Below are 15,172 nucleotides of genomic sequence, written 5' to 3'. Positions count from 1 at the left end.
ATTCATTTATAACATAATGTTCTTCTTGAATCAATCACATAAAGTACATGAAACCAGTTAAAAACATCCATCAGGTTTAAACTGTAAACATGGCAATTATTTTGAAACCTGCTCTTTGCTTCCTGTTCATACAGTATGTTACATACATTTCACTCAAGAAGTTTGACTTCTCTAAGGTCATTTTTTTGTGTGTCCAAATGACAAACATGATTTGCTGCATCATGTACAATTTATTTATTTATGTTTGTGCACAGAGAGGTCTGGTGTAAGAAAGTCATCTTTTTGACATAGGTAAATTATTAACTTGTTAATACCCAAGCAAAAAAAAAAGGGGTCCAGTACTTGTGAACTGAGCTCAAAATGAGAGTTCCTGTAAAAACCCTCACCTTTAGCTTTTGGTTGTAATTTTAATAATTGTTCAAAATGTCAAGGCAAGTGATTTGTTATTGCTGTTGTTGTTATTTATTTGAATGTCTTTTCTATTAAGATTTTACAGACTTTACTGTAAATGTTAAATTCTATTCAGTTTCCAAAACATTTATATGACCATATGTAGCTTTGAAGAGTGTGTTGATTAGTTGTGTGTGTTCTTCAGCATTTCAGACCAATCTACTTCGAGTGTAAACTAAACGAGCCAATGCACATTGGCATGCAATTATTGCATCCAGCTCCAGCCGACCACAGCGTGAGTATAAGAAGGCAGCAGGTTTTGCACTGTCACTTTGTTTTATGTTTTTGTTTCTTGTTTCTAGTGTCAGCACATGGCCGTGTTAGTTGTTTTCTTGACCATGTGCTCCTTTAGCCCCTCCTCCTTGTTTCCTCTTCACCACACCCTCTTGTTAGCCTAGTTGGTCTAATTGTGCTCACCTGTCCCTCATGTATTTTCCTCCCTTTTTTATAGTGCACCTTACCCTTTTGTGTTTGCTGGTTCTTGGCCATTCTTACCCGTCTTTGTCTCTGTCTCTGGATGAATATGTGTCCATGTCTCCCTGTCTGGTTGGTCTTGTGCTCTTGTTTAGTCTAGTCCTTGTAGTTCTGTGCTCTTGTCTTGCTCCTTGTATAAGTATTATGTTTTTTTATATATATATTTTAGTTTTTCTAGTCTTGGTTTTGTTTGATTTATTCTAAGTTGGTTAAATTGGTAATTTCTTATTGTTACTTAACCTTTTATTAGCTCATTGGTTTATTTTTTCCTTGTCTTGAATTTAACTTGTGTTTTTGTGGAGTTTGTCCTGTCTAGTCTTGTGTTCGAATTCCTGACCTGTCCCCGTGTCCTGTCCTGGTTCTACTTGCCTGGCACTTGGTCCGTTTCAGAGTCAGTGGTCAACAAGTGTCTGAGCTCTGCTCTATGGTACCTTATATGTTCTTCTCCATCAGCCTGGTCTTGCCTCCCCCTCTGTTGCAAAGTATTCTGCCAGTTGTTTTCTTAAGCTGTCCCAGTGGCCTTCCTTAGCTGTTTATGGTGTTCCTGTTGTGGTATCTATTGTGCACTACAGTATCCTCTTGTATCAGTCTGTTGTCAATAAACCCCTATTACCTCACACTGCAATTGCCCCCCCCCCCCCCCTCCTAGATCCCTGACACCTGTTTGGTAAAGCAGAGGGAAGGGGACGGTTGCTTTTTATCTACATTTCACAGACTTCACGGATTCATATTCATATCACCACTGCTCTTAAGAGTTAATGAATAATTCTTTTGGAAAACAGGTAATCAGAGTTTTTCATCAGTACTCATTCATGTTTAACACCAAAGACATCTTTTCTTAATTTGAGTTAAATAAGAAACGTGAATCAACCTTTTAAAGCTTAAATAATTGGTAGATGATTCAGTCAATGCTGTGTATTAGCTTTGTAAACCGTGCTAAACAATTTGTTTTACAGCTTAAAATGAAACCTTGTGAGCTGTTTCTTTTTCTTCTGTTAATGATCATAGATGTCTCAACAAATGCTCAAGGTAACGCAATCATACACCGTTAAGCCAAAGAATAATCATCCAATATATTGCATAATGTATAATAATATCATGTTTGTATATCACCTATATTTATTATGCTGGTCTGAATTTATATGTAGTTTCATTTTCCATGAAAGTTCATTGACCATAAGACCCAAATGTGGGTCTAAATTTGAAGTAAAGTTAGCTGAGCTGCTCTGCTTTATTTCAATAAAACTATCTTTTAATAATGATTGCATTTTATTTCTTGATCTACAGAAGTTACCTGTGTGGGAAAACAACTCCTCAATGTTGAAATTTTATTTGGAAATGCAAGTATCGGTTCACCTTACAAACCTGGACATATTTTAGTTTTTCGATGCACTGATGAGAAACAGAAGATGCGTGGACATCAAGCAATTGAATGCCAGTCAGATGGAAAATGGGATTACCCGTATCCAACATGTATAGGTATGAAGTAATACTGTAATAATATATTTGCTTTAAATATTTAAGAATTGTTTTTGCTTTGAGATAAGTCTAAAAATAAAATCTGGGCCACCACCGAACATGAACCATGAGAATGCAGAAAAAAAAAGAATTAATACAATTGATTACCTAAAAGAATCAATGCAATACAGGATACAATACAATTTTTTGGGGGGGAAAAAGAGCAAAAATACAGATGATATTTATTACCCGTGCTATATATTTTTTCTTTTTGGTCCGATATTTTAGTGCCCATTAGACCCAAGATTTCATTGAATTAGTAATAGGTTTTTTTTTTTGTTTTTTTTGTTTTCTGATATTTACTTGTTCTTAAAGGGAGATGTTATCTCCTCTGTGTTATTAAAGAAATCAAGTTAACAAACGGGTCCAATGCTATTCAAAAAAATAATGATAATAAAATAAAGCTAAAAACATCTTATCACTGTTCTCTGACAAGAAAGGTCTTAAATACAAAAACCTTCATACAAAAGGAAATAAGTGTGTAATCTTTTTATATATATATATATATATATATATTACAATTACTTCATTCTCATATTAAAAATTTACTAATGTCACTTTTTTTTTTGGTTGATGACAGTCTCAATAAAATGTAGATCCCCACTGCATGTGAACAATGCAGACACCGTAAAGATTACAAAAAAAAGGAATACGAGACGGGAGAGAGTCTTGAATACAATTGTTTTAATTATACACATTAGATTCACATCCTCCTTTCTTCAAATACTTGACGTGTCATCAAGGCATTTATTGATCAAGTATATTTATAATAATGCTCTGAATTTATGTATAGTATTTTGTTCACTTTCCATGAAATTTCATTGAGCATAAAACCAAAATGTGGGTCTTTTATTTGAAGTAAGGTTAGCTGTCATTAAACTGCCATGCTCTGCTTTATTCCAGTAAATCTATAACCGCCATCTTTTAATAATGATTGAATTTTATTTTTTCATCTACAGAAGTCACCTGCGAGGGGGAACAACTCTTCAATGTTGACATTTTAATTGGACATCCAAGTATCATCTCACCTTACAAACCTGGACATATTTTAGTTTTTCGATGCACTGATGAGAAACAGAAGATGCATGGACAACGAACAATTGAATGCCAGTCAGATGGAAAATGGAATCACCCGTATCCAACATGTAGAGGTATATTTCCTATAAATATTTAAGATATATATATATATTTTTTTTTTTTTGTCTGATATGTTAGTGCGACTGTTCTATAAACTCCCTCCCATTAGACACAAGATTTCATTGAATTAGTAATAGTTTATTTTATTTTTTTTTCCTCCAGAGATCTATTTGTTCTTAAAGGAACACTCCGACTTTTTGGGACTTTAGCTTATTCACAGTATCCCCCAGAGTTAAATAAGTCCATACATATCTTTTTCATTTCTGTGCGTTCTGTAAGTGTTATTTGACGCACCCACCGCTAGCCTAGCTTAGCACAAAGACTGGATGTAAATGGATACTGGTAGCATAGTAATCCCAATTAATGACAAAATAATGCAAACATTTTCCTATTTACATGTTGTGATCTGTATAGTCACAGCGTGTACAAATAACAAGGCTATATGAGACAGAGACCATTTTTAATCGTATAAATACTGGTAACTATATTCTCACTAGGCGTAGGAGCACAGCTAACGTTACTTGGGCGGAGTGGCTACTTGGGCGGAGTGATTAGCGCAACACACGAGACGCCCTGTTGATAGTTCCGTAAACAAAACAAATGTGGGTAGCACTTTATTTTACAGTCCTGTTCCTCATGTACATACTATGTACTTATTATAGTAATTACAATAACTAGGTACTAACCCTGAACCTACCCCTAAACCTAACCCTACCCCATGTAGTTACCTTGTATTACCAGAACTTTCTTAGATAAATACATTGTAAGTACACTATAAGTACATGTAAGTACATGTACTGTAAAATAAAGTGCAACCCAAATGTGACTAACTAGCTAGACGTGACTCGTGATCATGGCTGACTTTGAGGAATTGTCAGACTGTGATTTTACTGTGTATCAAACCAAGATCCAGAACCATACAGTTTTGAGCCAGAATACACAGACGAGGAGTTACAAACTTTGGAAGCTGTAAGACGAAGGGAGAATCAGAACGAACACGGACTGGTGGTGTAAATGTGGAACATGACAACCTATGCCGACAGAAACCGAGTGCCTTTGTTGTAATAAATGGGACCGGGTATTTCCATCAATGTCAAGGCTTGATGACAATCAAAATATTTGCGTCACTACCACGGAAGATTTTTCTGCCCTAATACACCCGGCAGTTGACTTTTTTTTTTCCCATTGTGACAAGATCAACTGGAAGAAACGCCCCATGCCGAGTGAACCTAATGGTCAGCTATCCACCAAGTAAGTTAAGTGATTTTGTTATAATGATCATTCATAGTTCAATGAATTTGTAGTATAGCCATTGCATACAGTGTGTCACAATAATAACAATAAAGGGGACACAGGGAGCCCCTATTCACGTAATAGTGTCACTACTAAGGTTATATTACATTAGCATGGCACTGTTACAGTATGGCTAATGTTAGTCATCTCAAAACATAACGGAACACTTACCGCAGTAACAGGTAATCCAATTTGTCCTGTCTTTATTATCGATGGGATGGCTGTATCCTTTAGCACACATTTTATGGTCCGTGTGGCAACTTGCATTTTTTCAAAATAGTCGTCTACAGTAAAATGTTCAGAGCAAACGAAATACTCTGTGATGGTGTTTACAGGTGTGTTTGGATCTATGTCGTTTATGAGCGTTTTTGGTTGGAATTCTATGAAACCTCATAGTATTACCTGGTCTCCCCTGTTTATTGTCGCAGTTCTTTACAATACAGCGAGCACCCATGATTGTACACTATAAATCTACTATCTAGTAATTGCAGACTCTATTACTCCAACTCTGAGCGAACTCTCTTCTCCTCACCACGGCGCGTCTCGTGTGCAGCGCTAATCACTCCGCCCAAGTAACGTTAGCTGTGCTCCTACGCCTAGTGAGAATATAGTTCCCAGTATTTATACGATTAAAAATGGTCTCTGTCTCATATAGCCTTGTTATTTGTACACACTGTGACTATACAGATCACAACATGTAAATAGGAAAATGTTTGTGTAGCAGGGTGGGAAGAGATTAATATAGGACCCTAGGAATACTAAAACCCTAAGGTTATCAATGCTGACTACGCCACCCCTTTAAAGTGAGGGGAACTAACAAATTAACAGATTTTTAGACACAGGTTCGTTACCAGGTAGGGCAGAGACTAGAAGCTATTAATGCACATGTTTATTAGGTTTACAATTATCAGAACACAAGACTAAAAATACAGCTCAATAGAGCTAAACAACTAAGACTCAATACAATACACACAAAACAAAATGACTAAAACTTACCCGTGGCCAGATAGGCTAGCTGTAAAGTGATTTATTCTTAACACCACACACACACACACATGAGGCAAGTGATCACAAGGGGCAATCCAATCTCAGTGCTCCAAACACCACCAAGGCTCTAGTACAGCCAGCCTCCTGACACCGGGCCTAACACACAGAACACCAATTATATAAAACATACACAATGCTTAAAAGCAACAAACAATTGTCACATATAGCAAGCAAACAAAGCAACAAAACAGCAACGCAGTCTTAATGTCGCTCCATAGGAAAGGCTCGTCCCAACCACCATAAGATGGAGAACTCCCAACAGACATTGTTCATCCTGCTAAAAACAAACTATTAAAAACTTAAATCAAATCACTTATTTGGAAAATAAATGAATCATACATACCGACAATTGGTCAGCAAGACAAGTTAAATGGTTGATCACAGAATGAATCTTAGCAGTTTACTCAATGACTTGACAATCATATTCAGGTGAATAAACCAGGTGGAGGGTAATGACATCCTACACACCATCGCGAAGTTGCGAACAAGATCCAATTCCAACTACAATAAGTAAATAACATCATTTGATATGCACAAGTTCACGTCACATTTACCAAACAGCTAAAAACATACCTTTTAGGCGGAAGCCCACACGCCCCAAGGGGCGGAGCTAGCAGTGACGCATACCAGGTGGCCTACTCCCAGCCCTTATATTACACATACCTGGTTCTGATTGGCTGTCATTTTAAATGCAGGGGAGGGAACTTAACCAATCTGCCACATTTGCATTATTTTGTCACTTATTGGAATTACTATGCTACCAGTATCCATTTACATCCAGTCTTTGTGCTAAGCTAGGCTAGCGGTGGGTGCGTCAAATAACACTTACAGAACGCACAGAAATGAAAAAGGTATGTATGGACTTATTTAACTCTGGGGGATACTGTGAATAAGCTAAAGTCCCAAAAAGTCGGAGTGTTCCTTTTAAAGGGTGATATTATGTCCTCTGTATTATTAAATAAATCAAGTTCACAAAATGTCCCCTTGGAATTATAAGGTTCTATCTGCATTCCGAGTAGTTTTGAGATTTTGAGCTTCAAAGTTTTTGTATTCCATTCGACTGTATAGATACAACTTTGTTGATCTATTTAAATAAAAAGTCCCAAAATGTACAGAACGTTAAATCTTTCACATAATATAAATAAGTTGTCACTGAATAAGAATGTGAATAACTCAATTTTGATAAAAATGTCAGATAGAACCTTATAATTCCAAGGGGACAAAATGGGTCTAATGCTATTCAAAAAAATTATGATAATATAAAGCTAAAAACATCTTATCACTGTTCTCGAACATGAAAGGTCTTAAATACAAAAACCTTCATACAAAAGGAAATAAGTGTATTTTTTTTATATATATTACAATTACTTCATTCTCATATTAAAAATTTACTAATGTCACTTTTTTTTTTTTGTGATGACAGTCTCAATAAAATGTAGATCATGTGAACAATGCAGAGACCGTAAAGATTACAAAAAAAAAGGAATACGAGACGGGAGAAAGTCTTGAATACAAGTGTTTTAATTATACACATTAGATTCACATCCTCCTTTCTTCAAATACTTGACGTGTCATCAAGGCATTTACTGATCACGTTTATTTATAATACTGCTCTGAATTTGTGTATAGTATTTTGTTCACTTTCCATGAAATTTCATTGAGCATAAAACCAAAATCTGGGTCTTTTTATTTGAAGTAAGGTTAGCTGTCATTAAACTGCCATGCTCTGCTTTATTCCAGTAAATCTATAACCGCCATCTTTTAATAATGATTGAATTGTATTTTTTCATCTACAGAAATTGCCTGTAAGGGGGAACAACTCATCAATGTTGACATTTTAATTGGATATCCAGGTATCGTTTCACCTTACAAACCTGGACATATTTTAGTTTTTCAATGCACTGATGAGAAACAGAAGATGCATGGACAACGAACAATTGAATGCCAGTCAGATGGAAAATGGAATCACCCGTATCCAACATGTAGAGGTATGAAGCAATACTGTAATAAAATATTTGCTTTAAATATTTAAGAATTGTTTTTGCTTTGTGATAAGTCTAAAAATAAAATGTGGGCCACCACCAAACATGAACCATGAGAATGCAGAAAAAGGGGGAAAAAAACATCTATACAATTTTGAGAGAGCGAAAATACAGATGATATTGATTACCTGTGCGATACTTTTTTTTTATTTTATTTTTTTATGTCAAATATTTTAATGTCACTGTGTTTATAAACTCCCTCCCATTAGACACCATATTTAAATGAATTAGTAATAGATGTTGCTATTTATCCCTGAGATTTACTTGTTCTTAAAGGGTGATGTTATGTCCTCTGGATTATAAATCAAAAGGTAACAAACAGGTCTAATTCTATTCAGATTTAAAAAAAACTGAGCACAAAAAAACTCTCATTCCACTGTTTTCTGCCATGAAAGGTCTTAAAAACCTTAATAGAATAGGAATAAGTGTGTAATAATAATAATAATAATAATGTGTGTTACTGCCATGTTTTCTTGGTGATAAAAGGCCGAGGGAAGTGTGGGCCACCACCACCAGTGAACGATGGAGATACAACAGATATTATGAAAAAGGAATACAACACAGGAGAGAGAGTTGAATACATCTGCTTTAGTAAATACACAATGGATGTGCGTTACCCTTTCTCCAGATACTTGACCTGTGTGCAAGAAGAATGGAGCGGGAATGTTAAGTGTTTAAGTATGAACACGCTACATCATACATAAACTACAAGGATACATCATGATGTATAAGTTGTATGTTGTGGTGATTAGTTAATGTTTACTGTGACACTGATAGTGACATGTTGTGTTGATTTCAGAGCCCTGTACAGTGACAGTGGAGATAATGAATGAAAGAGGAATCGAGTTGGCCTTCGCTGATCAGCAAAAGTTGTTTGCACCACATGATGATCACGTCACCTTTAAGTGTCAGTCGGGCAAAAGACCAGTAGGTGTTGACTTCAGACAAAAGTGTAATGATGGAGAGATGACTTTGCCTGAGTGTGTGTGACAGTGGAAATAAAACATAGATGAAGCAACAGCTGTACTACGAGGCAAGAAGAACTTGAGCAGATCAAAATAAAACTTCCCTATTCAGTTTGTCTGTTTTGGATTTCTTGCAAGTAATAGCAAACAACTAAAGACATACTAATGTGCATGTAGGAAAATGATAGTAACCCTTTAACCCCTCATTTTTCCTATATACTGCAAGTCAGTGCATGTATTCACTTTATAACACTCAATGAACATCATATTAAATCTACTTCATGTACAGTTTAATGGACTGTATCATATCTTGACATTGTTTATTTAAGATCTGCACAGTATCTTACTACAGCTTGTGAGTGGTTAGATGCTGAGTGTTATTTAAGTGGAGCTAATGTTAAATTTATTGATGTGAGCTTAATACTCAAACTGAAAAAAAAATAAGATAAATATGGTTTTATATGGTTACATTTTATTTTGACGGTCCCCTTAATCAATTGACTATAAGCACCTTTGCAACTACAGGCCAACTAACTCTCATTAGAGTATTATTATGCTCAAGAATGGTTGAATCTAGTTTGGTAGAATAAGCTGATGTACTTACAAAGACACTTATAGTCAGTTTATCTGTATCTGTTGACCATCAAAATAAAGTGTTAGCATATATTTAGCAGACATACTAATACTCAACTGACCGTTGACAGTTGATATGTAGTTGCAGTTACTTATCAACAGCTGTCTAAAGGGTACTATCAAAATACAATAAAATTACAATAAAAATAGTTCAAAGCAAATGTGTTATATCACACATTAATCTGGTATCTGATATCTGATTTTATGGCTGTTTGAGAGAGAAAAAAAATTATTATTATTATTTATACTCTTTACAAGTGGTCTTTGACCGCTTTAAGTAAAGTAGTATCAGAAAAATGACAAGATATGAGACTTATAATACATTTATAACTATGAGAAATATAATCCGCTGTAAAAGTGGATCCAACGTGTTCATTGTGTTATACTCTTAAAATAAGAGTATGGCCAGCGAACAATTGAATACTTGTCAAATAGAAAATGGGATCAATCATTTCCAAAATGTGGAGGTATGAAGACACTCGCTGATCTTTGTATGATTATGTAGTAAAAAAAAAAAAAAAAGTTACATGCCAGACCAGAACGGATATGAGGCTGTAAACATTTTTTTATAAATGAATACACTGTTCTCTTACGAGAGCTCTCTCGTACTGCGTCTTAGCTAAGACGCTACGGGAAAAGTCTCTTTTCACGAAATACTGAAGCAAAAAATTATCCTTAATTTTGTATTTTTGTAAAGCGCATTTGCAGCAGTACACAGCCATAGGCGAGACGGCTCGTTCGCTCATTGGCTTGTTCTGCGGCAATTGCACAGCCTATCGAGCGCGGGCTGATGCAACATCAGACCAATAAGGACGCTTCGCGCCCTTCTTGCCACTTCCCGCCGAAACGGGTGTGGCCCAACCTATAAAAGGAGCTCGAAAAGGCTGACTCACCTGATTTTTCATCTCTTCAGCGAAGCTCACGCATCGCTGGATCACGGAGGAAGCAAGCGCCGTCTGAGAAAGCACATCAGCAGGACGAGCCATTCTGAAGCTGCTGGCATCGCCGCCTTCCACTGCCGTTCCTGCTGCGCTATCCGGCGCCTATATACTTTCAATTCTGTTATATCCAAGCTGTTCTTTATGTGTGTGTGTGTCTTCGCCCTGCGACACACACACTCGTAAAAGAGCTCGCGTCTTTTTTAAGATGCCTTCCTGCGGCTCGTCAGAGCCCCACTCAGCGAGGGAGACCGGTACATCATCTGTGTCTCCTGCCTGGGTGAAGATCATGCAGCGCTCGCGCTCGCTGACGGCGGATGCCACCACTGCGAGCTGTTGCCATGGTGACTCTGAGGACTCGCCTGGCCTTTTTCTCTGAGCCTGCATTCTCCGCTGCGCTGAGGCGCCGTAAAAGCATCGCTTCCAGCGGATTCCGGAACCGTCTTCAGCTCAACCGAGCTCTCAAGCCAATGAGCGAACGAGCCGTCTCGCCTATGGCTGTGTACTGCTGCAAATGCGCTTTACAAAAATACAAAATTAAGGATAATTTTTTGCTTCAGTATTTCGTGAAAAGAGACTTTTCCCGTAGCGTCTTAGCTAAGACGCAGTACTCGTTCGCTCTTCTAGAGAGAACCGAGGTTACGTTTAGTAACCGAGTACGTTTTTTTTCCTCAAACAGATATTCTTAGTCTGTCAGTTAAATGTAATTTATTAATTTGTAAATTAATAAATTTGGATAAATAACATGAATGGACAGAGATGGAGGACCCTTTTGAAGACCAGTATTTCTTCTTTCTCTAGATGTCACATGTCCTCTGAACACAACAGAAAACAACATCAAAATAGAACGATTTCCTGATATTGCGGGTCCTGTCAAGCCTGGACTTTTTCATGCAATGGATTTTACACAGATTCCACAATCCACTTTTACAACGGATTATATAAAGGACTGATTTTAAAAGGACAGCGAGAAATCACCTGCCAGTCAAATGGAGAATGGAGCAGCCCATTTCCAAAATGTGAAAGTAAGGGCTTTTCTTTTTATATTAGAGGTGCTTTCTCATACTGTATTTGTATTAGGTGCTTGGACAAGATATCAACCCTAAGTAGCAGTAACTTTTTAACCAATTATTTCTTCAACTTACCTTCTTAAACATTTTTTTTAGAAAAGCCCTCTTATGCTGGGTACACACCAAAAGATTTTTTACATCTTATAAGATATTCAAAATGTGTTAGACCACAAACATGAGGATAAAAAATACTAGATTTAACCGTTTTGCTCTGCAATGATAGTGTTTGGAATGATTTTCACAGAAAATTCATAAGAAAAAAGAAAAGGGTTTGGGTGAAGTCGTGGAGATGGCGGGGACATGGTCTGTACAAGTTACAGAGTGAACTAGAGGTAACATGCAATGGTCACAAAATCACACAGATATGTTTATATATATATATATATATATTGTTCTCAGTTCTCTTGGAAAATAGATCTTATTCTCTTTGAAATTGCCTTATTAAATAAACTTTAAATAATTGTTATCAGATCTTTCATCACTCTTTAAGAACGTGATAAATCACTTTTTGATTGGATATTGTTCTGCTTCATGTGATAATCTTAACGCATTCTCATCCCAAGGCGTCATATACTGACCCTTTTGACATTTCGTCAACATCCTAAGCACATGGCACCCTCTAGCGTCAATATGTGACACAGATTATGGGTTAGGGTTAGGGTTAGGCTTAGACCGCTAGGAGGCGCCTTCTGGCCCATATTTATCTGCGTCTAATATTGACGCTAGAGGGTGCCACGTGCGTAGGATGTTGACGAAATGTCAAAAGGGTCAGTATATGACGCCTTGGGATGAGAACGGTCTGGATAATCTCCGGCGCATGCGCCCGTTTTTCCTCGCACCCAACCCCCCCCCCCCCCCACACACATCAGGATTTCTGATGATAAATATTAAACATGTTGAGCTCACTCTAGCTCACTCTGTAACAGACCATGGCCCTGCCATCTCCACGACTTCACCCAAACCCTTTTCTTTTTTCCCGTGAATTTTCTGTGAAAATCATTCCAAACACTATCATTGCAATGTCTTCCTGCATAACATCCTTATGATATCATCCACAATGCTTATTCTGAAGTCTCGTGAGATTTTACGAGATTTCCTGTTTTCACAGTCGAGATTGGTTGAAAATCTGTTCATGTGTGGTGTGCTGTCTTTGTAACATCATGGCACACCACACACTATAGGAGCAGAAAAACACCATAAAAATAAATCTTGCTAATATTGAGACTCATTATTGAAACACTGACTAAAAGTTACAGTTAATACTGAATAAAATAAATAATAATCAAGGAAAATGTTTGCCTTCAGAGAGAACTGAATGTGGGCCACCACCACTCCAGGAAAATGCCGACACAGTAGAAATTCCAAAAAAAGATTATAGCCAAGACAGAAGTGCTTGTGATTCCAGCAAACCCATCATTTCATCACAATTTCACCATCAAGTTAGGCACATCAACCATAACTCCTTCAAAAACAGCTAGAAGCCTTGGGGTTATGATTAATGATCAGCTGACTTTCTCAGACCAGATTGCTAAAACTGTCTGATCCTGCAGATTTGCTTTATTCAACATCAAGAAGATCAAGCCCTTTCTTTCGGAACATGCTGCACAACTCCTTGTTCAAGCTCTTGTTCTGTCCAGGCTGGACTATTGCAATGCCCTCTTTACAATTAATTCAGAACGCGGCAGCAAGATTAATTTTTAATGAGCCAAAATGAATACACGTCACTCCTCTGTTTATCAATTTGCACTGGCTTCCAATAGCTGCTCGTATAAAATTCAAGGCATTGATGTTTGCCTACAAAACTACCAATGGCTCTGCACCCATTTACATAAATTTGTTACTTCAGACTTATGTACCCTCTAGAAGCTTGCGTTCTGCAAGTGAACGTCGCTTGATTGTGCCATCCCAAAGAAGCACAAAGTCACTTTTACAGACTTTTAAATTAAATGTTCCCTTCTGGTGGAATGACCTCCCCAACTCAATCCGAGCAGCTGAGTCCTTAGCCATCTTCAAGAATCGGCTTAAAACACATCTCTTCCATCTTTATTTGACCCTCTAACTTTAACCCTCACTATTCTAATTCTATTCTTTAAAAAATCCAACTACCTTTCTAATCTTTTTATATTCTATTTTCTTTTCATTCATTATGCAATTGTATATGTATGTGTGTGTGTATGTGCAAAGACCTCTAACTAGCTTGCTCTATTCTTTTTTATTTTTTTATATTTTTATTCTATCTGTTTTCTTTTTATTTATTATATTATTTAAAATCCCAAGCTAGGTGTACTGTGTTAACCTAACTGAGACTTGTTATAGCACTTATATATCATTGCTCTTTTTGTTGTTTTTGATTGCTTCCACTGTCTTCATCTGTAAGTCGCTTTGGATAAAAGCATCTGCTAAATGAATAAATGTAAATGTAATGTAAATGTAGTTATGGGGAAAAAGTCAAATACATGTGCTATAATAAATTCAAAATGAAAGGCTACCAATACTTGACCTGTGTGCAAGGTGAATGGAGAGGATACTTTACGTGTTTGAGTAAGTAGAGACACCTGTTTTCGGATGTTTTCATGTTGTAGTTTAAATTGTAGGTTGTGCAGATAAATAAATGTATGTTTTTCTGTTACATTTTTAAGTTTGTTTCAGAGCCCTGTTTGATGACAGTGGAAGAAATGAATAAAAGGGGTATAGAGTTTAAGTGGAGTGAACAGCAAAAATATTCTCACCACACATGGATGCAGTCTCTTTGCATGTCAGACAGGCAAATATATAAAAGATGAAACTGCCTTAAGACAAACATGTGAGTGATGCATCTGCCTCGGTGTGCATAAAATCAACATTTCATTAACAACACAATGTACAAGTTTGTAAATTTGACAAAATAAAAATCCTAAAAGCATTGATGAAATAAGTACACTACGTGTGTGTGTTTTAGGTCTCATGCATTCTGTAGACCCTCCACAATAATGTAAGTTATAAGTTATTTAATGTGGTAAATAAAATGTTTGTATAAAAATACTCCCTTCTTCTTTATAATTAATTTCATTTTGCTTAGTATCCTTCCATGTTGTGTTTAGAAAGCAGAAACAAAATGTACAGGATAAACAAATCTTCAAGCTATTATCCTTTGTAGTGATCATTTATTCTTGAGCGATTCGTTCAGTTTGAATGAATCTTTAATATGACTCGGGAGCAACAAGTTGTTGAGAAGGGTATAACTGCAGCCTGGAGACCCTCAAATGGGGTGGAAACTCTAAAACAGGATTTGGCTTTCTCCCACTGACAAACAGATCGACATAAGACATACATGCGTTATTCATTTTCCCAAACCAATTCAATGCAAACTCCACCCCACAGCTGATTCTATGTCATTCACAGTGCTGATTTCCAACACAATGTTACAGCCAATCCAAACCCTATCCATAGCCAACAATCTAACCTCAAGCAATGAAATTGGCTGCTAGGCAGGGTTTTGACTCAAATCATTTTTCCAAAGATGTTAGTCTGTGTGTGTCATTTATAATCACACTGACTTTTATTTTTTATAAAGTTTTAGTTAATTGTGATGTGATGCTATAAAACAGGAGTGTGACATCATCATT

General features: G+C 36.6%; 1 protein-coding gene and 1 long non-coding RNA gene across 3 annotated transcripts in view; both read left to right on the top strand.

Annotated features, from left to right (window-relative positions):
* Positions 1 to 9,040, top strand: part of LOC132159954 (E-selectin-like) — a 159,477-nt gene extending 150,437 nt beyond the window's left edge. For both annotated transcript variants that reach the window (XM_059569647.1, XM_059569646.1), the window contains 5 exons: positions 2,212 to 2,403; positions 3,402 to 3,593; positions 7,716 to 7,907; positions 8,448 to 8,639; positions 8,761 to 9,040. In XM_059569647.1, the coding sequence (XP_059425630.1) occupies positions 2,212 to 2,403; positions 3,402 to 3,593; positions 7,716 to 7,907; positions 8,448 to 8,639; positions 8,761 to 8,951 (959 nt within the window). In that variant the 3' untranslated portion in view covers positions 8,952 to 9,040. The remainder of the gene's footprint in view (positions 1 to 2,211; positions 2,404 to 3,401; positions 3,594 to 7,715; positions 7,908 to 8,447; positions 8,640 to 8,760) is intronic.
* A 4,959-nt stretch (positions 9,041 to 13,999) lies between these two features.
* On the top strand, positions 14,000 to 14,370 carry LOC132159958 (uncharacterized). Its single transcript, XR_009437926.1, has 2 exons — positions 14,000 to 14,108; positions 14,217 to 14,370. It is a non-coding gene; the product is annotated as an uncharacterized LOC132159958 (long non-coding RNA).
* Positions 14,371 to 15,172: the final 802 nt, after the last annotated feature.

Source organism: Carassius carassius, chromosome 16 (genome assembly GCF_963082965.1).
Source record: "Carassius carassius chromosome 16, fCarCar2.1, whole genome shotgun sequence".
NCBI classification, from domain to species: Eukaryota; Metazoa; Chordata; class Actinopteri; order Cypriniformes; family Cyprinidae; genus Carassius; species Carassius carassius.
Note: the sequence above shows the minus strand (reverse complement) of the source record. Positions and strands in the feature narration are given on the sequence as shown.